This window comes from Schistocerca americana, chromosome 11 (genome assembly GCF_021461395.2).
Source record: "Schistocerca americana isolate TAMUIC-IGC-003095 chromosome 11, iqSchAmer2.1, whole genome shotgun sequence".
In the NCBI taxonomy this organism is placed as follows: Eukaryota; Metazoa; Arthropoda; class Insecta; order Orthoptera; family Acrididae; genus Schistocerca; species Schistocerca americana.
Window position 1 is genome coordinate 39630412 of NC_060129.1, and position 24354 is coordinate 39654765.

Here is a 24354-nt window from a genome sequence, read left to right on the forward strand (position 1 = left end):
TCATCTGTCAATTTCATCTTCTTGTACATTCTGTCACATGCCACAAAGATATTACCTTCCACTCACCACACTGTTTACCAGTTGACTGCGAGTGGTGATTGTTGACATGCTACACCTTCAGTTGTAACAATCGCTATAACCCAACAATGAGTGTAAACCAAAAGCTGTTCTTATTGTCGATTGTAGCAATTATAATTACGATAAATGTCATGTATTTATTAAATAAACTACTGAACACGACAGGAGTTTTAGCCTAAACTCTTCGTTGGGGTCAGTTACTGACCCCTCCCCCCCATTGGTATCCAACTGTTAAATAAGCCATGGGTGTAACACACTGGAGCACTACAATAAAACGTACAAAACTGACACTTTGTATTTTATCGGTGTCTTTCCAGTGAACACACACATGCCACAACCTAACCCACAGGTGAGCTTAAGTGATGATTTCATTCTGTATCCCCACAAAGTGTTACACCCAGGCGCTTGGACAAGTGCATGACTCCAGTTGTGAGTCAGTGATTTTGTAGTCATAGAATACTATATTTTAACGTTTTGTGAAGTGCACAGATATTATATTTCTAAAGAATTACAGCTATTGCCAATCTTTGCAACAGTAGCACTTAGGTACAGATAACTCTTTTCCACGTCATTATTGATATTCTCTGTGAGGTCATTGTATACAATATAAGCATTAAGTGTGGCAGCACACTTCCATGGAGTGTGCCTTAAATTATTTCTACTCCTGTCAATGATTCTCCATCCAGGATAAAGTCATGCTTCCCTCCTACCAAGAAAAAATCAGTTAGGGCCCAAATTCAATATGATATCTCATATTACTGCCTTGATCAAAGGCTTCCAGTCTTGCATGTGAGGAAAGCACGAGTTGGGTTTGGTCGGGATATTCAAAATTTGTACTGGACAGCATCAAGGAGGCCATTTGGTATGACTTATCCATTCAATCATTGTACAAAAGGATGTCACATTTGTATATTCCCTTCCCACTTTGTATGTTGGAACTTCAGAACGTAAAGCAGCTGAGGTCATAGGCCCCACTTCTATTGTAGAGACGTACCCACTGTACATTGCTGATAGAAAATCTGTGTCATCCACATCAAAACAACTTTGAAATACCTTTTCAATGAAATCTATGGCTGGTGTCTTATTACGTGAAGGAAGTTATTTGCACAGTGTAGTTAGTGCAGTAAGTATGAGAGGGTCAGTATGTGCTGATGATGTTGCTTGCATCGATATGAAATAGCTTATGTATGACAAAATTTCTGAAAAATATCGTACTTTAACATTCCAACAAAATCAATGAGAATATGTGATTTGCATTGAAAAAAATCTATATTTCAATTAAATAACCTAACAGTGATTTACTTGTTAGACTTGCATTGCCAGTTGAATTTATTTACTTGATGTGTGGGTCAAATTAGAAAATTTTATTTTTTTATCTTTGTAATCTTCATTATTGCTATCTGTAGAATTCTATGTGTCACATTTCATATGTAGGATTGTGACATACGTTTATTGTCGGTTGTGTTTACCGTTGAACTATCTCGTGCCTGTGTTGCAACTTCATTTCCTTGTAGAGTTGCATTTTATTGACAAAAAGTACACACGACAGCATTGCATCAATTGAGATTGATTATGTTACTACTTCTGATCAGTTCTTCAGCAGAATAACGACAAGGAAAACGAATCTTTGGCAAGTTGGGTTAATTTGGTGTGGCATTCTGTAACATCAGAGTGAACATCGACATTATGTGAGAGGCTAAGGTGTTCGGCAACATCAATATTAAAGCTTTGTGGGAAAGGAATGATTTGAGGTGGGCCTTCGATTCTCGAATTAAAGACAAGGTGATAATGCAGTTGCAGATGGTAGATCCACGATGTAGTGTAAATATTGCTCATAATGCCATATTGTAGTAGTAATAATTTCATGAAACATTACAAACGCCATTGGGTGTTATTCCTTAAGAGTGGAGTAGCCCTCACGTCTCATAACATCTTTAGGTTCCTGATATGCTTGGGCAGTTTGGTAACGTTCCCCCATGAGTTGTAGAGTAGATGAGAGACGTAGTTTGGCAGACTGCAGTCTGGAACGCTGAGGATGATGTCGGCAGTGTCATCTGTGTGGCCAGAGTTGCTGTGTGGAGTGTTTTGTGGTGGCACCCGAGGGCACTCTGCTGGTATGACGTCTAAGGGAAGAGTCGATACCGACAGAAGGGGAAAGTGGAAGGTGGTGTAATTCGCTGTGACAGCCTTCAATATTAAGGTGAACGTCCAATTTACACGACACGTTAGCGTGTCTGGCAACACCAGCATTAAAACTTGTGGGGAATTGGTGATTTGTGGCCGTTGTTTGATTCGGCAAATAAGGTGATACTACAACTGCAGATGTTAGGTCCATGATGTTGAGTGAATATTACTCACAGTGTCACATTGTAGTAGTAATTTCATGAAACATTACAATAACCATTAGGTTTTCCTGTTTGAGTGGGTTGGTATTCATGTGTCCTGTGACGTACTTTGTTTTGTGATATGATTGCACAAGTTTGTGACATACCTTCATCAGTTGTGGAGGTGATGAGAACCGTAGCTGAACAGACTGCCTGCAGAGCTGCTGTGTGGCGTGTTCAGTGTTGGGCACTGCGGGAATTCTGCTGGTATGAAGTATAAGTGAGTTATAGAGTAGCGAAATGGGAAGGTGTCATAATTTTCTGTAGCATCCTGTAATATGAGAGAGAACATGCACATTGCATGAGAGATGCCAGTGTGTTTGGCAACACCAGCATCAAAGCTTTGTGGGAAAGGACAGGTTTCAGCTGGTTCTTTGACTCTGTAATTACAGATAAATTGATAATACAATTGTAGATGTAAGGTCCAAGATGTAGTGCAAACTTCGCTCAGAGTATCACATTGTAATTAAAGAGAAAACAGTTCACACTGCACCATCTATGCCGAAGTAAATTCTGTCTGGTATCAGAACGAAGACACTTTCTAACCACTCAGCTTAAATGATAGTAATGTGGATAGCGTGCAGTTTGTGCTCGTTAACATAGCATCATATATGCTCCTACAAGGACATTTTAATAATCAAAGATTGTGGAACTTAGGTTCAAACAACGTGTAACGATCTGTGCACTGTAAAAAATGATTGTGTGGTCTTCTGTCGAAATATCAGAGGTTGATGTAGACATCATATAAAAGCAATCGCATAAGTTATTTCAGATATTTCTCATACTATTCCCTCTAAAGAGAGGTTAGCTACATTAGTGTATGGTTGTCTCCTGCTATCATTCTCGTTGTGTTACTTGATCAGTTCTACCTGCTATTTAATGATTTGTGGAAATGAAAGACAATAGATTTACTTTCTTATATTCTTTATTTTAAAACTAGGGGGAAATAGTATATTGGAGTTTACATTGTTTCACGCTAGAAATGTGTGGGGCTCCATGCACAATGTTAGCAACTGTACCAGTTGCTGATGGTTGTTCTTCCTGGCAAGCTGACGGGGGATATTCCCCTCATCGTCCCTGGCCTCCATGTCGGCTCCAGAGTCCAGCAGCACAATCGCCGTTTCTAATCGGCCCTCTTGTGCCGCCCAGTGCAGCGGCGTATATCCCGATATATTTCTGATGTTGGCGTCAGCAGAGGCCCTCATAAGCAGCCGCACCACAGCCGCATGGCCAGCACTTGCAGCTGAGTGAAGAGGCGTGTGCAGCCTGATGTTCCGGGCATTCACCTGTGCTCCACTCTCCAGTAGACACGTCACCGCTTCCGCGTGTCCCTCCCACGCTGCCCAGTGCAGGGCGGTCCTCCTGTCGCCGTCCATCGACCCCACGTCTGCCCCCGCTGCTAGCAGAGCCCTCAGCTCTTCCATTTCACCACCCTGAGCTGCCTCGATAAGCCTCCTGCCTTTCTCGTCACGAGAAAGGCTCCTGTACGAGCCACAGTCATTATTACACTCTACTATTAGACACACACACACACACACACACACACACACACACACACGCAAGAAAATTGAAAACTGTCAGAAATGTAAAAAACTGTAACAGTCAGAATCAATCTGGCGACAAATTATAAATCTACAAATCTTCCTTCTGTAATATAGATCACTAAAAAAATCTGTGTATAATATAATTCTCGTCCATTTTCCATTAAACTTCCTTCATTCCTTCTCACAATTAATTCAGTTCTCACATTTTGTTGTAATAAATTCCAAACTGTGATTTCCTTTGAGTTCTGGATTTTATTGTTAAACAATAGTTTATCTCCGCTGAAACATACACATAATACAACCAACACCAGCTCTATGTGGCCATAATTCATTCTGACACTCAAAAAGGAAACACACGAAACTAACCATGCCTCTAGGTATGTGGACATAATTTCCCTACAATGTAACAAAAAATTTCAGTCCAGTTATATGTAAATTATCCGATACATCAGTAATTAGAGAAAATTTCCTTCATTTAATCAAAATATTTAATATATAATAATGACAGTATATAAGCTCTCCCTCCTATCCATTAAAACATACTATATATGTGCTGCTACATGCAAACTCTCAAATTTGCAACCACAAAAAGCATCCACTGAGAGAAGATCCATGCACACCTTGAGGATCACACAGCCAAGCTCACCCAGGTGTCGGCAGACAGGAATGCGCATTTGTGCCCCTCTCACCCCCTCCTCCCTCTACAATGGAAACACACACACACACACACACACACACACACACACACACACACACACACACACACACACACGTTTCCATATATATCATCCCATCAGCAAAACATGTGGACCAACATTTTGTGGGTTTCCATAATCCAATGTTATCATCTTGTAATCATTGTATACCTCAAGCAATTGTTGTAGGTACCAAGAACCACCACTCGTCACTGTCACGTGACTACTAACTGCAGTGAGCCTAACAGGTACTATCTACATTGTGAAATCACGAATTGTGTGTTTCATGTGGTGAGAAGTAAAATGCAGCAAATTATTTGTAGATCAATTGCAGTAAAAAACAAAGTCGTTTGCTCATCCTGCCAGGAGGGATATTACAGCTGAGAGATCCACAGTCTACCAACCACTCATTTCTTTTACTGTAAATTTCATAACTAAATACAGATGCTGATGTCACTAATTCATCTGGAAATGAGTTATTACAAACAAAGTGATTATGAGCTCATATAATTCACATATTCAAAATGTATATTAGAGTTCTGAGAATTATGTGAAAGGCTTCCTGATGTTTCTTATCAAGTGGCGAGATAGTCATTATGAATTTTGAAGGACTGTACAGTGGTCATGCTTGGAGGTGCTTTTAACCCCCACACTCCTCTCCTATGTGTGGCCTTGGTGGGGGTGATACAACTTGGGCTGCCTCTGGAGTGTGCACCAGTTTACATGGAGGTACAATATGACATGGAATGATAATAAAGGTAGTATTTCGTTTTAAAACACACAAAGTAATCACAGACGTGAAACCCACATGTAATGATCCTACGCTACTGTCGCAGGTTCGAATCCTGCCTTGGGCATGGATGTGTGTGATGTCCTTAGGTTAGTTAGGTTTAAGTAGTTCTACGTTCTAGGGGACTGATGACCTCAGATGTTGTCCCATAGTGCTCAGAGCCATTTTTTTGTAATGATCCTACATGTGTGGATCAAGCTGTGAATTGTGAACCAGACACTCTCATATGGAACAACAAAGGAGATTTACACACAGACATCCACCAGTGCTTTTCTAATGGTCATGAGTTGCAAAGTAGTTGGGATCAGTGACGTTTGTGGACACTTGTCCTCCATGTTCTCTCACTACTATATGAATTGTCTTTGGTCAGGACTTAAGTTAGCAGCTCATTGTCTCATCATTTCTTTCAATGCATATCTCATATTCTGGAAGGATGAGTTACTGGGAGTCTACGTTTTGTATACTGGAATGTTGGTATACATATTTCTGTGCGTCTAAGTCACTGTAAAGAGGAGGTGTGATTCTCTGAAGAGCTGAGCCATGACAGCACATTGCCTGGTGAATGTCATTCCTCCCATTGATAGCAATCAATATGACATAACACTTCTGGACTAGGCATTGAAAAATCACATGTATGAATAAGGACACATTCTTAAGTCCTATGTTCCAAAACGTTCCAATTTCTCTCTTTTATCATCACTATTATTTTGCTCATAAACTACAAAAATATCAACATCATTAACAAGAATACTTCAATGCAAAATACTGCAATGTTACCAAGAATTAGCTCCTAGATACTACTGGTTGAAGTACTGTGTGTACAATTTACGAGAAACGGAGATGGATGAAACTTATGAATTATTTAGAGGAATATTAAGGACACTATCGATAAAAAAATTTTGTACTTCAAGGTTTTTAATCTTATGGTTGTGGAAAGAATTTCTCTTCTAATTTTTACTTCAACATTCTTTCCTCTGCTCTGCTGGTGTAAGAAATTAGAAAAAGTTTCATTAGATGATATCTGGTGGCAGCGAGAGCCTAATGACAAAATATCATTCATTTATCATGTTTTCAACATGAGAAAATGTACCTTACATTGTGGCTGTTGCGATGAGTTCCTATGGGACCAAACAGTTGAGGTCAGCGGTTCCTAGGCTTCCACACCAAATAACTAACTTACACTAACCTGCCCTAAGGACAAGACACACACCCATGCCTAAGAGAGGTTTCGAACCTTCGATGGGGGGAGCCGCGCCAACTGTGGCAATGCGCCTCGGACCGTACGGCCACCGCAAGTGGCTGTCCTCTTCATCATTTCATCATCATTGACATGCGAGTTGCCCAGCGTGGTGTCAACTGAGAAGACTTGCAACTCGATGGCCGAACTTCCGCAGGTGGGGACTTTCGTCAAATAATGCTCTACGATTATTTCTTTTATGTTTTTGTCCTTTCACCCATGATTTTCGAACTCAGCCACCAGAGGTTCTCATAAGCATTCCTTGTAGTAAGACAATCAACAGTCCTCCAACCACTATACTTCCCCAGTGTTGCTATTCCTACATACCACAATTCTTCATTTGTGTAACTTATGGGATGTGTTGAATAGTAGTGTAACAAACCCATTCTTCCACACCCATTTTCTTAAGACAGTTTTCTAAGTTACATAAATATGAATTAAAGGAGAAACTGTACTAAACACAAGAATATTTTTAAAAAAAACGTGGGAAAGTATACGGTTTGTATAATATATTTCCCACACAAGTGCGACCGACTGATTATGAACTGAATATAATTCTCACTGGATCCACCTTCTCCGATTTTAGTTTTCTCCACATTATAACTTAAAAGCTTGGTTAACACACCAGTTGTGCACATACATTGCTGCAACTCACCGTAAGCGAGACACAGCGGCGGCGTCAGGTGGAGGGATGTGCTGGGAAGACGTGAGTGGTGCAGCTGTGGCAGGTGTCTGAGCACTGGTGGCGGGCCCCTCCTCTGTAGTCGCTGGTGTGCTGCGAAGAGAGAGGGGCAGTGTAGGCGGGCGTGTTCTCATGGGGACCAGAGGGCTGCATACCACAAACAATACTGATGAGCAGTTGTCTACATACACATGACAGAGCACACTCCACCAACAAGGGTAGTCAGTCACTCAACATGAACCACTTGGGCCCACAAAAAGACTACTCAGCTTTTACACTTCTACATTTCCTACAGCCATAGCTTAGCATGACAAGCAAGAAATTGTTCAAAATGTCTTTGATTAGCAATCAAAGAGTCATCGGTCCTCGATTCGAAATCCACCTCTGTTTAAATTTTGATAAATAATCAGCATTGGCAACCAAAGACTTCCAGCATAAGAAGTCAACCTGTTTCTGCCAATGGCCTTGTCAAAAATGGCAGAGGAGCGGTCAGAGGTTCTGGGCACTTTTGTTCTATGGCTGGGAAACTGCCCCTAAAGATGGAAGAATCAGTAATGATCTACGACCTGAGTATGGAGAAGGCAAAGGAAACCTCTACATTAAGGACACATAATGTGTATCCACAGGACATGTGGCTTGTAATTTAAAAAGTGTCATGATGATCTCTCCAGTGGCAAAACACTCCAGAAAAGTCCCCCTTTTCTATCTCTGGGGGAGGGACTGCCAAGGGGAAAACGAACATGAGAAAAAGCATGAATAACCGACGAGAGGATAACGTTATACGAGTGGGGGCGTGGAATCTCAAAAGCTTTAACGTGGTAGGGAAGCTTGAAAATCTGAAAAGGGAAATGCAAAGGCTCTAGCTAGATATAGTGGGGATCAGTGAAGTGAAATGGAAATAATACAAGGATTTCTATTCAGATAAGTATAGGGTAATATCAACAGCACCACAAATGATATAACAGGTCGAGGATTCGTTACGAATAGGAATGTAGGGCACAGAGTGTTTCCTGAGAACAGTTCAGTGATAGATCTATTCCTACCAAAATCGGCAGCAAACCAACATCGATAACGATAGTTCAGGTAAACATGCCGACGTCATAAGCTCAAGATGAAGAGATAGAGGGTATATATGAGGATAATGAAAAGATAATACAGTAAATAAAGGGAAATGAGTATCTAATACTCATGTGGGATTGGAATGCAGCTGTAGTGAAGGAGTAGAAGAAAAAGTTACAGGAGAATGTGGGCTTGGGAGGAGAAAGTCTAAGTGAGTTCTGTAACAAATTTACTCTAATAATGGTGAATACTATGTTCAACAATCACAAGAGGAGGTGGTATATTTGGAAAAGACCGGATGATACTGGAATATTTCAGTTAGGATACATCATGGTCAGACAGAGATTCCAGACTCAAAACTGGATTATAAGGCTTACTCAGGAGCAGATATAGACTCAAATCACAACGTGGTAGTGATTAAGAGTAGGCGGAAGTCTAAGTGATTAGTCAGAAAGAATCAATATGCAAAGAAGTGGGATATGGAAGTACTAAGAAATGACAAGATATGTGTCAAGTTCTCTGAAGCTATAGATACAGAGATAAGGAACAGCTCAGTAGCCAGTACAGTTGAAGAGGAATGGACATTTCGAAAAAGGTAAGTCACAGAAGTTGGAAAGAAAAATATAGATACAACGAAGGTAACTGGGAAGAAACCATGGGTGACAGAAGAAATACTTCAGCTGACCAATGAAAGAAGGAAGTACAAAAATGTTCAGGGAAATTCAGGAATACAGAAAAACAAGTCGCTGAGGAGTGGAATAAATAGAAAGAGCAGGGAAGCTAAGACGAAATGGTTGCATGGAAAATGTGAATAAATCGAAACAGAAATGATAGTTCGAAGAACATACTCAGCATACAGGAAACTGAAAACATCATTCGATGAAACTGAGAACAAAAATGGCACCATTGAGAGTGCAATGCAGAGGAGAGAGCAGATAGGTAGTAAGAGCACATTGAAGGCCTGTATCAGGGGGAGGATTTGTCTGATGTGATAGAAGAAGAAACAGGAGTCGATTTAGAAGAGATGGGGGGTGCAGCATTAGAATCAGAACTGAAGAAAGCTTTGGAGGACTTAAGATCAATTAAGGCACAAGGAATAGATAATATTCCATCAGAAATCCTAAAATCATTGGGAAAGTAGCAACAAAGCGACGTTTCACTTTGGTGTCTAGAATGTATGAGTCTGACGACATGCCATCTGACTTTCGGAAAAATATCATCACACTTCCGAAAACTGCAAGAGGTGATAAGTGCGGGAATTATGGCACAATCAGCTTAAAATGTCATTCATCAAGGTTACTTACAAGATTATGATACATAACAATGGAAAATAAAATTGAGGATGCGTTAGATGACTCTTAGTTTGGCTTTAGGAAAGGTAAAGGCACCAGAGAGGCAATTCTTACGTTGCGATTGATAATGGAAGAAGACTAAAGAAGTGTCAAGACACATTTATAGGATTTGTTGAACTGATAAAGCCGTTCGACAATGTAAAATGGTGCAATATGTTCGACATTCTGAGAAAAATAGGCGTAAGCTATCGGGAGAGACGTGTAATATACAATACGTACAAGAGCCAAAAGGGAATTATAAGACTATACGATCAAGAAGTAATTGATGGAATTAAAAAGAGTGTAAGACAGGGTTGTAGTCTTTTGCCGCCAGTGTTCAATCTGTACTTCGAAGAAGTAATGATGGAAATAAAAGCAAGATTCAGGAGTGAAATTAAAATTCAAGGTCAAAGATATTAATGATATGATTCGCTGATGACATTGCTATCCTGAGTGAAAGTAAAGAATTAAATGATCTGCTAAACGGAATGAACAGTCTAACGAGTAGAGAATATGGACTGAGAGTAAATTGAAGAAAGATGAAAGAAATGGAAGTGGCAGAAATGAGAACAGCAAGAAACTGAACATAACGATTGATGAAGTAGATGCAGTTAAAGAATTCTACTACTTAGGCAGCAAAATAACCAATGAAGGGCGGAGCAAGCAGAACAAAAAAAACTAGTGAAAAGAGCATTCCTGGCCAAGAGGTCTATTCGTATCAAACATAGGCCTCAATTTGAGGAAAAAGTTTCTGAGGATGTATGTTTAAATCACAGCATTGTATGGCAGTGAAACGTGGACTTTGCGAAAACTGAAACAGAAGAGAAATGAAGCATTTGAGATGTGGTGCTACAGACGAATGTTGAAAATTAGTTGGATAGAAAACGGAAGGAATGAGAAGGTTCTGTGCAGAATCGAAGAGGAATCGAATATATGGAAAAGACTGACAAGGGGAAGATAGAGGATCATACGACATCTCTTAAGACATAAGAGAATGACTTCCATGGTACTAGAGGGAACTGTAGAGGGCCAAAAATGTACAGGCAGGCAGATATTGGAATACATCCAGCAAATAATTGAGTACATAGGTAGCAACTGTACTCTGAGATGAAGAGGTTGGCATGGGAGATGAGGTCCTGGCGGGCAGTATCAAACCAATCAGAAGACTGACGCCTGAAAAAAATGTAAACATATGATCATGTAATTGTGTTCAAAGTGTTCCTTGCTCGTAGGTCACAGACACGGCTATAAGAAGCACAGATAGTAAACACGAGGACAACAAGTTTTGAACATAGCAGGGAAGGTAATTCGTAGAACGAGCAATGCAAAAAGGTGAGGATTCATAACAGAATTGAGCTGAGCCAATACGATATTTCATTGTCAAACATATTAATACAGAAATTTAAATATTATTCAATAAATAGATACATAAGGGCAAGAAGCACTCTAACTTAATAGGCGAACATTACGCATTGTCTGATTGTAATGTTCAATGAATTAGTGAGTGAGGAAGATCAGTAAAGAGAATAAATGAAAAAATGTGCTAAAACGTGGAAATTGATCAATGGTTGTCACTTCAGCAAAATTAAAAATTTTATTTATTTGTGTACTGTGGTGTAGGCAGTATTAATTCTTACGAGATTTGGAATGGAAAAGCAGCTGTTGAATGGAGCAGTCGATGTTAGTGAAAACTATGACAAAGAGTACATAAGACAATGACTAAGATGATTTCTATGAAGACTCAAGAAAACTTTATCCTATAAATGAAGTAATTAAAGTCAGCTGGCTTTGACTTCCGCCTGTGAGGAGATAGCATGCTGGAAGCTGAATAATAATCTGATGTGTGTGTGTGTGTGTGTGTGTGTGTGTGTGTGTGTGTGTGTGTGTGTGTGTGTGTCTGAGTGCAACGTAATCTGGTAAGTTGAAGTGGGGGGTATTAGTGTAGTACAGAAGCTAGGCATGCAATGCAGGAGAGGTGAATGAGGAGTTGTACGATAAATTGATGTTATGATGAGCAGATACAGAACTACCATGCGGTAGTGTGTGCAGCCCAAGTGGATGAAGAAGGTAAAGGATAGGAATTACAATAAGTATTGTATAAAAATTATCAAGAGCATTTTCAAAGTTTACATTTATGTGTAACGTTTCAGTAATACAATTTATTCAAAGGCAGCAGTGGTGATATATTTCCCTCTCAAACATTAATTTTCATATTAAATTACTTATAGTTAAAATCTCATCTTCATCTGCGGTAATGATGGAAGCAGATGACATGAATTAAAATTTGTGTTGCGCCCGGGGCTCGAATCCGCGACTTCTTGCTCATTAGGAAAATATGCTAACCAAAATAGTACCTCGTGTGGCGGTGGTGTAATGGTTAGCATTTCTGCCTAGTTAAGGAGACCCCAGTTCGAATCTTGGCCGCAGCACAAATTTTAATTAACGTCGACTGCTTCCGTCATTATCGCATATTAAATTACGTTGAACAAGAGAGGATGAGATTGAGATAACAGAGGTTAAAAGTAAAAATAAAAGTCTCCTAGGCAGTGCAATATTATCTATGCAATGTTATCTCAAAGTCACTGTTTACAGTTTGGCAAGTCACCCATTATATACTGCACATTATTTGAAAGTATTAGGAAGATAAAGTGAAACATAGGTACCTATGAAACAATATGTAAGAAAGGATTGTTGGATCTACACTGTTCATCAGTAGTAAGGTGGTTGGAGATTTATTAGCGACACTGTAATATCTCTTTATATTCTATGAATTATTCAGATACAATTCTACCCTTGAATGACGTTTACTAATTTTCTATCTTCATACTCGCAGAATCCATGCGAAAAGTAGTTCATACAATAGCTATGCCATGAGCGCATAAGTATTCTTTGTAGTACTCTCTCTGGTGGTTGTTAGAAAAAAAAGAAAGGGAGCTTCCGAGATTGTCTTCGTGCCGATAAGCCAGAGCTTGGTTTGGAAGAACTGTAATCTGATTATTGAGATTTATCACAGAAGATAACTGATACGAACTGTACGATTAAAAGGAAATATACATAGATTGCTCCTTCAAATAAAAGGTGTGTATTTGAAATTTGAGAATTAATGATATTTATTGATATATTGTGTAGTTTTTAATCAGAAGGGAACTTCCGAAAGACTGGATACGAACCTGCATTTAATAATCCAAGAGCTTCATTACTTCTTCGGAAGGTTAAACTTCATCAAAGCCAAATATCCGCTTGACATGAGGTTTCCCGACTGATTATACAACGCTCCCAAAATTACGAGGCATTTTATTTGTACAGATTAGCAGACTGCCGCAAAGCACGAGCCTGCAGAGAAGAAGAATCATCGCCTGATTTCATTCTAACAAGTAAAATTTCAGAATTATTTTGAGTGACTGAGCTATGACTGTGTTTCCTATCATCAATGATTGATTGCTCGAACGAATTGAGAGCTACAGAATTTCGTAGATAGGAGGAAAAATTACAACACCAATACATGGGATGTGGAAGGTCACATGCTCTGCAATCGGTGAAGGGAACTTGGTCGAACTCGCTTAATGTCCTTTTATAACGCAACAGATAACTTCAAACATGAGAGGTTAGAGACCTTATAGTATCTCCTCCAGAATGCAGTACAGACTGTCCAACAGTACACATGGTCCCTTTTTTGCATGTTGTAGTCGGAAGAGTACCTAAGTACAACAAATATTCTGAGCTACTGTTGAACTCAGGTGGCTCGGAATGTGAAGGGAAGGTTCAGAGTCCACATCTACATCTATACTCTGCAAACTATCGTGACGTGTACAGCAGAGGGTACGTCTCATTGTACAATGTATTAAGGTTTCTCCCTGTTCCATTCAGTATGGAGTGCGGCAAGAATGATTGTCTCAATGCCTCTGTGCCTGCGGTAACTATTCTCATCATCTCCTCACGCTCCCTATGTGAGCAATTCGTAAGGGTCTCTAGTATATCCCTAGACTAATCGTTTAAAGCAGATTCTTAAAGCTTTGTTAATAGACTTTCTCGGAAAAGTTTACGTCTGTCTTCACGAGTCTGCCAGTTTAGTCTCTTCAGTATCTCTGTAGCACTCTCCCAGGGGTTAAACAAACCTCTGACGATTGGTGCTGCCCTTCTTTGTATACGTTCACTGTCCCCTGTTAGTTCTATCTGGTATGGGTCCCATATACTTGAGCAGTATTCTAGAACTGGCTGCAAGAGTGATTTGTAGGCAATCTCTTTTGTGGACTGACTGCACTTCCTCAGTACTGTACCAATAAACCGGTCTACCACTTGCTTTACTCACGACTGAACCTTCGTGATCATTCCATTTCATATCCCTGCAAAGTGTTATACCCAGGTATGAGTTGCCGATACTAAATTTTTTTCGTTTTGTGAAGTGTAAAGTTTTACATTCCTGAACATTTAGAGCAAGTTGTCAATCTCTACACAAAGTTGAAATCTTATCAAGATCTGACTGAATATATACGCAGCTTCTTTCAGATAGTACTTCATTATAGATAACTTCACCATCTGCAAAAAGCCTCGTTTTACTGTTAATATTGTCTGCAAGGTCATTAATAAACAACATGAGCAGCAAGCGTTGCAACATGTTTCCCTGGGCCACACCCGAAGTTACCTCTATTCCTGTCGATGACTCTCCATCCAAGATGAAATGCTGTGCCCTCCCTAGCAAAAAGTTCTCAACCCAGTCACAAATTTCACTTGATACCCCATATGACCGTACTTTTGACAATAAACATAGGTAATTAACGAACACTGCATCTACCTGGTTGCCTTGACCCAAAGCTTTCAGTACATGTGAGGAAACCGCAAGTTGGGTTTCACATAATTGATGTTTTCGAAATCGATGCTGGTTGTCATTGAGGAGGGCATTCCGTTCAAGATACCTCGTTATGGTTGAGCTCTGAGTATGTTCTAACATTGTACAACAAATCGATGTCAAGGATACTGGACGGTAGTTTTGTGGATCAATTCTACTAACCTTCTTGTAGATGAGTGTGACCTGTGCCTTTTCCCAAGAACTGGGCACAGCTCTTTGTTTGACGTTCTATGATAGATTATTGTCAGAAGAGGATCTAACTCAGCTGCAAATTCAGTATGGAATCTGTCATGGATTCCACCAGGGCATGGAGTTTTGTTCAGTTTTAACGATTTCAGTTGTGCGAAGCTATTCTGTTGTTGCTTAGAATGGTTATTGTTTTGTGGGGAGGCCACGAGGTGTATGTGCACTAAGTTGTATGTTTATTGGATGTTTCTGCCTGCATTGCCTGACTCAGAACCATACCTTTCTCTGTGGAGCGTAGTATATTTCAATCGATGTGCCTTGAAAGTTTTATCAAATCCCAATCGTTGGGCGTAATCAAATAATTTTGTTGGCATATTGCATGCATGTATTAATGGAATGGAAGACTATTAATAAAAATAACGTCCTGGACAGTATCAAAAGCACCCTCTGGTATGGTGAAAGGAACACCAGCTCTTGATTACATTAACTGGTATATCACTTTGCTAGCTACAGGTTTATATATTTCTAAGACACTGTGTTTTAATATCCTAGAGTGCAATTATCAATACTAACGTAAGGTAGTGCTTTTGTGTCAGCTCCTCATGGGATTGTTACATACTAAGGCAGTACGAGAATGAAAGATTAAAATTTTTCTGAGTCTCCACAGCCCAGCATTGCTTGTGTCAACACAAGGTACGAAGATTTTGACATGATTAGTCGATCACGAAGAGTGGGACATCGACACATCTGTGTGTGACTGCGAGCGAGCTGAGTGGAAAAGTTTAACGCAAACACTTACCACACTGCCTATAGACCTATATCTCTAACGTCTATCAGTTGTAGAATTTTGGAACACGTATTATGTACGAGTATATTGACTTTTCAGGAGAATCTACTCTGTAGGAATCTGCACGGGTTTCGATCGTGTGAAACCCAGCTGACGCTATTCGTCCAAGAGACTCAGAGGGCCATAGACACGGGTTCGCAGGTAGATGCCGTGTTTCTTGACTTCCGCAAGGCGTTCGATACAGTTCCCCACAGTAAAGTAACAGCATATGGACTATCAGACCAATTGTGTGATTGGATTCAAGAGTTCCTAGATAACCGAACGCAGCATGTCATTCCCAATGGAGAGAAGTCTTTCGAAGTAAGAGTTATTTCAGGTGTGCCGCAGGGGAGTGTCGTAGGACCGTTGCTATTCACAATATACATAAATGACCTTGTGGATGACATCGGAAGTTCACGGAGGCTTTTTGCGGATGATGCTGTGGTATATCGAGAGGTTGTAACAATGGAAAATTGTACTGAAATGCAGGAGGATCTTCAGCGAATTGACGCATGGTGCAGAAAGAGGCAATTGAATCTCAATGTAGACAAGTGTAACTTGCTGCGAATACATAGAAAGAAAGATCCCTTATCATTTAGCTACAATATCGCAGGTCAGCAACTGGAAGCAGTTAATTCCATAAACCATCTGGGAGTACGCATTAGGAGTGATTTAAAATCGAATGATCATATAAAGTTGACCGTCGGTGAAGCAGATGCCAGACTGAAATTCATTGGAAGAATCCTAAGGAAATGCAATCCGAAAACAAAGGAACTAGGTTACAGTACGCTTGTTCGCCCACTGCTTGAATACTGCTCAGCAGCGTGGGATCCGTACCACATAGGGTTCATAGATGAAATAGAGAAGATCCAACGGAGAGCAGCGCGCTTCGTTACAGGATCATTTAGTAATCGCGAAAGACTCTGCAGGAGAGACGCTCAGTAGCTCGGTACGGGCTTTTGTTGAAGTTTCGAAAACATATCTTCACCGAGGAGTCAAGCAGTACATTGCTCCCTCCTACGTATATCTCGCGAAGAGACCATGAGGATAAAATCAGAGAGATTAAAGCCCACACAGAGGCATACCGACAATCCTTCTTTCCACGAACAATACGAGACTGGAATAGAAGGGAGAATCGATAGAGGTACTCAAAGTACCCTCCGCCACACACTGTCAGGTGGCTTGCGGAGTATGGATGTAGATGTAGATGTAGATGCCTTCGTTGTCCTCGTAACACTACATACTACGCACCAATGACTGTTAGGGACCTGTAATTATGGTACAGAAACAAACCCGGTAAGCAGGCAGGCCAGAGATCGAAATCTATTCAGTCATAACGAAAGATATCTCACAGTTAAATCTCTCCTCAGTTCAAGATAAATATCCCGAACAGCAACCGTATGCGCAATCGATCAGCAGGATTGATGGCTGCTATGTCAGTCGGCCAGTGTGGCCGAGCGGTTCCAGTCGCTACAGCCTGGAACCGTGCTGCTGCTACGGTCGCAGGTTCGAATCCTGCCTCGGGAATGGATGTGTGTGATGTCCTTAGGTTGGTTAGGTTTAAGTAGTTCTAAATTCTAGGGGACTGATGACCTCAGATGTTAAGTCCCATAGTGCTCAGAGCTATTTGAACCATTTGCTATGTCATTTGTACTCTAATGTTTGCTTATTGTATTGTAACGTTTTATGTAAGAACGTTGCAGTACTTCACACTGTGCAAGTAATATTCTCGCTGTCTGGCGTAATGACAGCAGTTCCCTAACCATGGATAACCAATGCCGGAGTCCAGGACTGCAGCTGCCACTGATGGTCCATCGATGGGTCCACCACCACCAGCCTGCCCACGAAACATCCATGTGGAGGCAAGCAACAGTGAAAAAATGGCTAAACAACGCGTTTTCTAACTTCCGTCCTTGGCGAACATGTAACAAATGAAGAGAGCCTATTGTGTGATTCCTTGTCATGTCATACGGATCGTACCGTTGTTTTCCAAACAATGACGCTATGCTTAAATATTTCCAATGAAATGAACAAGATATTGCGAATCCCTTCATGTTTACTTCTTTCTCTATATCAAAAGGATTGCTGATTCCATAAGACCACAATGAGCCAAACCACAATTGAAGATACATTATCATTATTTCATCGTCTAACACTCTGTGATTTTCAATGAATATTGAGCACCGAAGAGTGCGCTTGGCGAAAGGCGGGTTATGACACTAGCACACCCGCATCATGGTTTGAAAATATAAATGGTGTGGCTTCTCATATTGGACTGCTTGATTTCGAAAGTGGTTGTGAATGTAAAAAATGTGGCTTTAGTGAGGCTTGCACATTGTTCTCCTCCACTTCATTGAAATCCTACATCTGCACTTTCTTTTTTCTTTTCCTTTTAGTCGTCAGTCTTCTGACAGGTTTGATGCGACGCGCCAGGAATCTCTCTCCTGCGACAACCTCCTCATCCCAGAGTACTACTCCTCAATCATCTGCCGAATGTATTCCAATCTTTGTCTTTCTCCACGGTTTTTACTCTCTACAGCTCCCTCTAGTACCACCAAAGTCAGCCCCTTGTCAGAGTTTTCTATTTATTCCTTTCATATTTGATGCTGCGCAGAACCTCCTCATTCCTTACCTTATCAGTCCACCTAATTTTTAACATTCGTCTGTAGTACCACATTTCAAATGCTTCGATTCTCTTCTATTCCGGCTTTCCCACAGTTCATGTTTCACTACCATACAATGCTGTGGTCCAAACGTATATTCGCAGAGATTTCTTTCTCAAATTAAGACCAATGTTTGATACTAATAGACTTCTCTTGCCCAGGAATAACTTTTTCTTGCCAGTGCTAGTCTGCTTTTCACATCTTGCTTGCTCCGTCCCTCATTGGTTATTTTGCTGCTTAGGTAGCAGAATTCCTTAACTGCATCTACTTCGTGACCATCAGTCCTGATGTTAAGTTTCTCGCTGTTCTCATTCCTGCCACTTCTGATTTCTTTCCTCTTTCTTCGATTTACTCTCAATCCATATTCTGTACACATTAAACTGACCATTCCGTTCAGCAGATCATATAATTCTTCATTTTCACTCAGGATAGCAATATCATCAGCTAATCGTATCACTGATACCCTTTCACCTTGAATTTTAATTCCACTCCTGAACCTTTCTTTTATTTCCATCATTGCTTCTTCGATGTACAGATTGAACAGCAGGGGAGAAATAATACAACCCTGTCTTACATCCTTTTTAATCTTGGTCGTCCACTCTTATTATTCCCTCTTGGTCCTTGTACATATTGTATATTACCCGTCTCTCCCTATAGCTTACCCCTATTTTTCTCATAACTTTGAACATCTTGTAGCATTTTACATTGTCGAACGCCTTTTCTAGGTCGACAGATCCTATAAACATGTCCTGATTTTTCTTTAGTCTTGCCTCCATTATTAGCCTTAACGTCATTATTGCCTCTCTGGTGCCTTTACCTTTCCTGAAGCCAAACTGATCGCCATCCAACACATCCTCAATTTTCTCCTCCATTCTTCGGTATATTTTTCGTGTCAGCAACTTGGATGCATGAGCTGTTAAGCCGATTTGGCGATAATTCGCGCACTTGTCAGCTCTTGCAGTGTTCGGAACTGTGTGGACGATATTTTTGCGAAAGTCAGAGAGTATTTTGCCAGGCTCATACATCCTACACACCAACGTGAATTGTTGTCTTGTTGGTACTTTCGCTAACGATTTTAGAAATTCTGATGGAATATTGTCTATCGCTTCCGCCTTATTTCATCTTAAGTCGTCCAAAGCTATCATATTCTAATTCTAATGCTGGATCCCCTATCTCCTGTTTCTACTACTACCACATCTGACAAATCTCCCCCTCCCCCCCCCCCCCCCCCCTATAGAGGCCTTCCATGTACTCTTTCCACCTATCCGCTCTCTCTTCTGCATTTTATAGTGGAATTCCGATTGCACTCTTAATAGTACCACCCTTGCTTTTGATTTCACTGAAGGTGAATTTGACTTGCTGAGTCAGTCCTTCCGACTACCGTTTCTTTTAGATTTCTCCAAATTTTTCATGCAGCCATTTCATCTTAGTTTCCCTGCACTTCCTATTTATTGTATTCCTCGGCGACCTGTATTTGTGTATTCCTGAATTTTCCTCAACATTTTTGTACTTCCTCCTTTGATCGATCAGCACTATGATGCTGAAAATAAGGAGTATCAGTTGTGTAGGATATGTGTTTTGCGCTATTATAATTACTTTAAGCAGACAGTTTTTGGCACTGATGATTTTAGATGTAATGATACACTGACATCATTGAATTCGTATGACTTCCTTCCTATGGATCGATACCTTGTTACTTCCGTTCCTCTATTAAAATTTCACTTGAGGTAGAGTGCACGTTTTACAGGCAAGTGACACAGACCACTGTTGCTCTTATAATCTAGTGTTGTTCTAAGCATGGTTTCGTGCGGTTCCGAGCCTTCGATGCCGAAGACGTCCCTCGTGAGCTGCAACACGCAGTCGTCTCCACTGGCAACACGCCTGCATCCCGACAACGAACCACTAGTTCCCCTTGTCTATATATTTCTTCATAGTTTTCAGGATTGCAGCGAGAGTAGTTACTGCTGCGTCCATCGTAAGACGCTGCCCACACGTTTGCGCCCTTAACGAGACTTCAACTCGAAACCCTAATTCTTACCAGCTGAGCTATCCGCCGACACCTTACGGCGCAGCTTGAGATACATACACACTTCCAGTCTTGATGTAACGTAAGCTTCAAAACTCTAAACTGTCAGGGAGTTTTAGAACGACGTAAGCTAGACTGCAAAGTTTACGATCCGTTTCAGGTTATAATGAAGAGCCACAGACTCATTTATGTGGACGATGTTCAAAAGCCTCACGTGAGACACAGTAATGGCAAACTGAGCAAGCCAGAATTTTTTGTGAAACTTTTTCTGGTATAAGAGTTCGTAGGTGTAGCAGAAATCTAGAAAAAATTGGAAATTTGTGGCAAGGTTTTACAGGACCAAACTGCTGAGGTCGTCGATGCCTAAGCTCACACACTACTTAATCTAACTTAAAGTAACTTACGCTAAGGGCCATAAACACACACACACACACACACACACACACACACACACACAGTCACTCATGCCCGATGCCCGAGGGAGAAGTCGAACCTCCGACGGGGAGACGGCGAGAGCAGTGACAAGACGCCCCAGACCGCACGGCTACCCCCGCGCGGCAGAAATTTAGAAACACGCCCACAGTGAAAATGTTACGCTCATGGCGCAGGTTCATCTAGATGGGAAATGGATTTATATTTATTTCAGAATACACTACTGGCCATTAAAATTGCTACACCACGAAGATGACGTGCTACAGACGCGAAATCTAACCGACAGGAAGAAGATGCTGTGATATGCAAATGATTAGCTTTTAAGACCATTCACACAAGGCTGGCGCCGGTGGCGACACCTACAACGTGCTGACATGTGGAAAGTTTCCAACCGATTTCTCATAAACAAACAGCAGTTGACCGGCGTTGCCTGGTGAAACGTCATTGTGAGGAGAAATGTGTACCATCACGTTTCCGACTTTGATAAAGGTCGGATTGTAGCCTATCGCGATTGCAGTTTATCGTATCCCGATATTGCTGCTCTCGTTGGTCGAGATCAAATGACAGCAGAATATGGAATCGGCGGGTTCAGGAGGGTAATACGGAACGCCGTGCTAGATCCCAACGGCCTCGTATCACTAGCAGTCGAGATGACAGGCATCTTATTCGCATGGCTGTAACGGATCGTGCAACCACGCCTCGATCCCTGAGTCAACAGATGGGGACATTTGCAAGACAACAACCATCTGCACGAACAGTTCGACGACGTTTGCAGCAGCATGGACTATGAGCTCGGAGACCATGGCTGCGGTTACCCTTGACGCTGCATCACAGACAGGAGCGCCTGTGATGGTGTACTCAACGACGAACCTGGGTGCACGAATGGCAAAACTTCATTTTTTATGATAAATCCAGGTTCTGTTTACAGCATCTTGATGGTCGCATCCGTGTTTGGCGACATCGCGGTGAACGCACATTGGAAGCGTGTATTCGTCATCGCCATACTGGCGTATGGCCTGGCGTGATGGTATGGGGTGCCATTGGTTACACGTCTCGGTCACCTCTTGTTCGCACTGACGGCACTTTGAACAGTGGACGTTACATTTCAGATGTGTTACGACCCGTGACTCTACCCTTCATTCGATCCCTGCGAAACCCTACATTTCAGCAGGATAATGCAAGACCGCATGTTGCAGGTCCTGTACGAACCTTTCTGGATACAGAAAATGTTCGACTACTGCCCTGGCCAGCACATTCTCCAGATCCCTCAGCAACTGAAAACGTCTGGTCAATGGTGGCCGAGCAACTGGCCTGTCAGAATACTTCAGTCACTATTCTTAATGAACTGTGGTATCGTGTTGAAGCTGCATTGGCAGCTGTACCTGTAGACACCATCCAAGCTCTGTTTGACTCAATGCCCAGGCGTATCACGGCCGTTATTACGGCCAGAGGTGGTTGTTCTGGGTACTGATTTCTCAGCATCTATGCACCCAAACTGCGTGAAAATGTAATCACGTGTCAGTTCTAGTCTAATATATTTGTCGAATGAATAACCGTTTATCATCTGCATTTCTTCTTGGTGTAGCAATTTTAATGGCCAGTAGTGTAATAGTTAATTCTACATGCGAAATACGTTCAGTATCTAATTGCAGCCCTTTTATCTCAGCCAATGTAGGAAGCAAAAATGCGGAATTTATCGTGGGACACCGTGGGATACTCCCGCTTCAGCCGCTGCAGTTGCGACAGCTTGTACAGCCATCGCTTTTGCAATACCTAGTACGATAAAATACTGCATTTTTTCAGTCAATGCGTACCCCTCAGTATGATAAGTATGTTATTCTTTGACACTGTCAGTGGGGAGATATGGGAACTGTTGATTTAAAATATGTGTCTATAAAAGTCCTTCGTGAAGTTCGCAAATTTTCCATATTGAAAATCTGCAACCTTGACGTAGGACTTTCACCCCCACATGTAAGGTAACAACTTTATCAGGAGCATTTTTAGGCCTAGTCTGTTTTCTAAACATGGAGTAAGATTTCTTACGTAATTGAACAATTCTGATAGAAACGCTAATTTTGTTTCATTTCTGTTCCGTTATTTAACAGCAAGTTTAATAAATTTCATGTAAATGATGTAAATAAAAAATGTCCTGTGTTTTCTTGTCTTTTGATATCAATAAAAGAATCAGGAAACAGCTTCCTCTTTCAGCTGAAACAGAGACAATAGTGAGAACTTTAAAATTCGATTGTACTTTAAATTGATGTCAACATATGACTACCAGCAACAGTAACTAGTTTTTATGTGAATACGGTTTCCACTCTGATAAGAACGAGACGGGATCCATGTCGAACACATGAATATGCCACTGCATGTCCTGTAACATATGTCTGGAGATTCTAGCGCATTTAGACTGGATATGCGACATGACACTGTTTCCAGCTATAAAAATAATTTCGAAATGTCATCGGAATTTCTTACGCAGCATTGTACGACCGAAGATCTAATTCTAACAGATAAAGTATTTTTTTTATTTCTGTCACTTTTTTCTGATACAATCATAACCGGTTTCGGCCTTCGAAGGCCGTCTTCGGATGCTACTGTAGAGAAGAGAAAAGCTTTAAGTGAGACGTGAAACAACGTCTACATCTACGTGATTGCCTGGCAGAGGGTTCAACGAACCACCTTCAAGCTGTCTCTACTGTTCCACTCTCGAACTCGTGGGAGAAAAACGAGCACTTAAATTTTTCTGTGCGAGCCCTGATTTCTCTTATTTTATTGTGATGATCATTTCTCCCTATGTAGGTGGGTGCTAACAGAATGTTTTCGCAATTGGAGGCCAAACTAGTGATTCAAATTTCAAGAGAAGATCCCGTCGCAGCGAAAAACGCCTTTGTTTTAATGATAGCCACTCCAATTCGCGTATCATGTCTGTGGCTCTATCTTCCCTACTTCGCGATAATACAAAACGATTCTCCCTTCTTTGTACTTTTTCGATGTCATTCGTCAGTTCCACCTGATGCGGATCCCACACCGCACAGCAATACCCCAGTATAGGGCGGACAAGCGTGGTGTAAGCAGTCTCTTTAGTAGACCTGTTGCACCTTCTAAGTGTTCTGCCAATGAATTGCAGGCTTTGGTTCTACCCACAACATTATCTATGTGATCGTTCCAATTTAGGTTATTTGTAATTGTAATCCCTAAGTATTCAGTTGAATCTACAGCCATCAGATTTGTGTGACTTATAGCGTAATCGAAATTTAGCGGATTTCTCATAGTACTCATGTGTATAACTTCACACTTTTCTTTACTCATTGTCAATTGCCACTTTTTGGACCATACAGATATCTTATCTAAAGCATTTTGCAATTCGTTCTGGTCATCTGGTGACTTAAAAGACGGTAAATGACACCATCACCTGCAAACAATCTAAGACGGCTACTCAGATTGTCTCCTATCTCGTTAATATAGATATAGATGAGGAACAATAGGGGGGCCTATAACTCTTCCGTTGGGAACGCCAGATATTACTGGTGTTTTACTCGATGACCTTCCGTGTATTAATACGGACTGTGACC

At 41.1% G+C, this 24354-nt stretch overlaps 1 protein-coding gene across 1 annotated transcript in view; it reads right to left on the reverse strand.

The window, feature by feature from the left end:
- The window catches only part of LOC124553216 (26S proteasome non-ATPase regulatory subunit 10-like), a 29765-nt gene extending 22221 nt beyond the window's left edge, over positions 1-7544 (reverse strand). The window contains exons 1-2 of the mRNA XM_047127108.1: positions 7384-7544; positions 3482-3944 (exon numbers count right to left, since the gene is read on the reverse strand). Of these exons, the coding sequence (XP_046983064.1) occupies positions 3482-3944; positions 7384-7544 (624 nt within the window). The remainder of the gene's footprint in view (positions 1-3481; positions 3945-7383) is intronic.
- Between the last annotated feature and the right edge of the window lie 16810 nt (positions 7545-24354).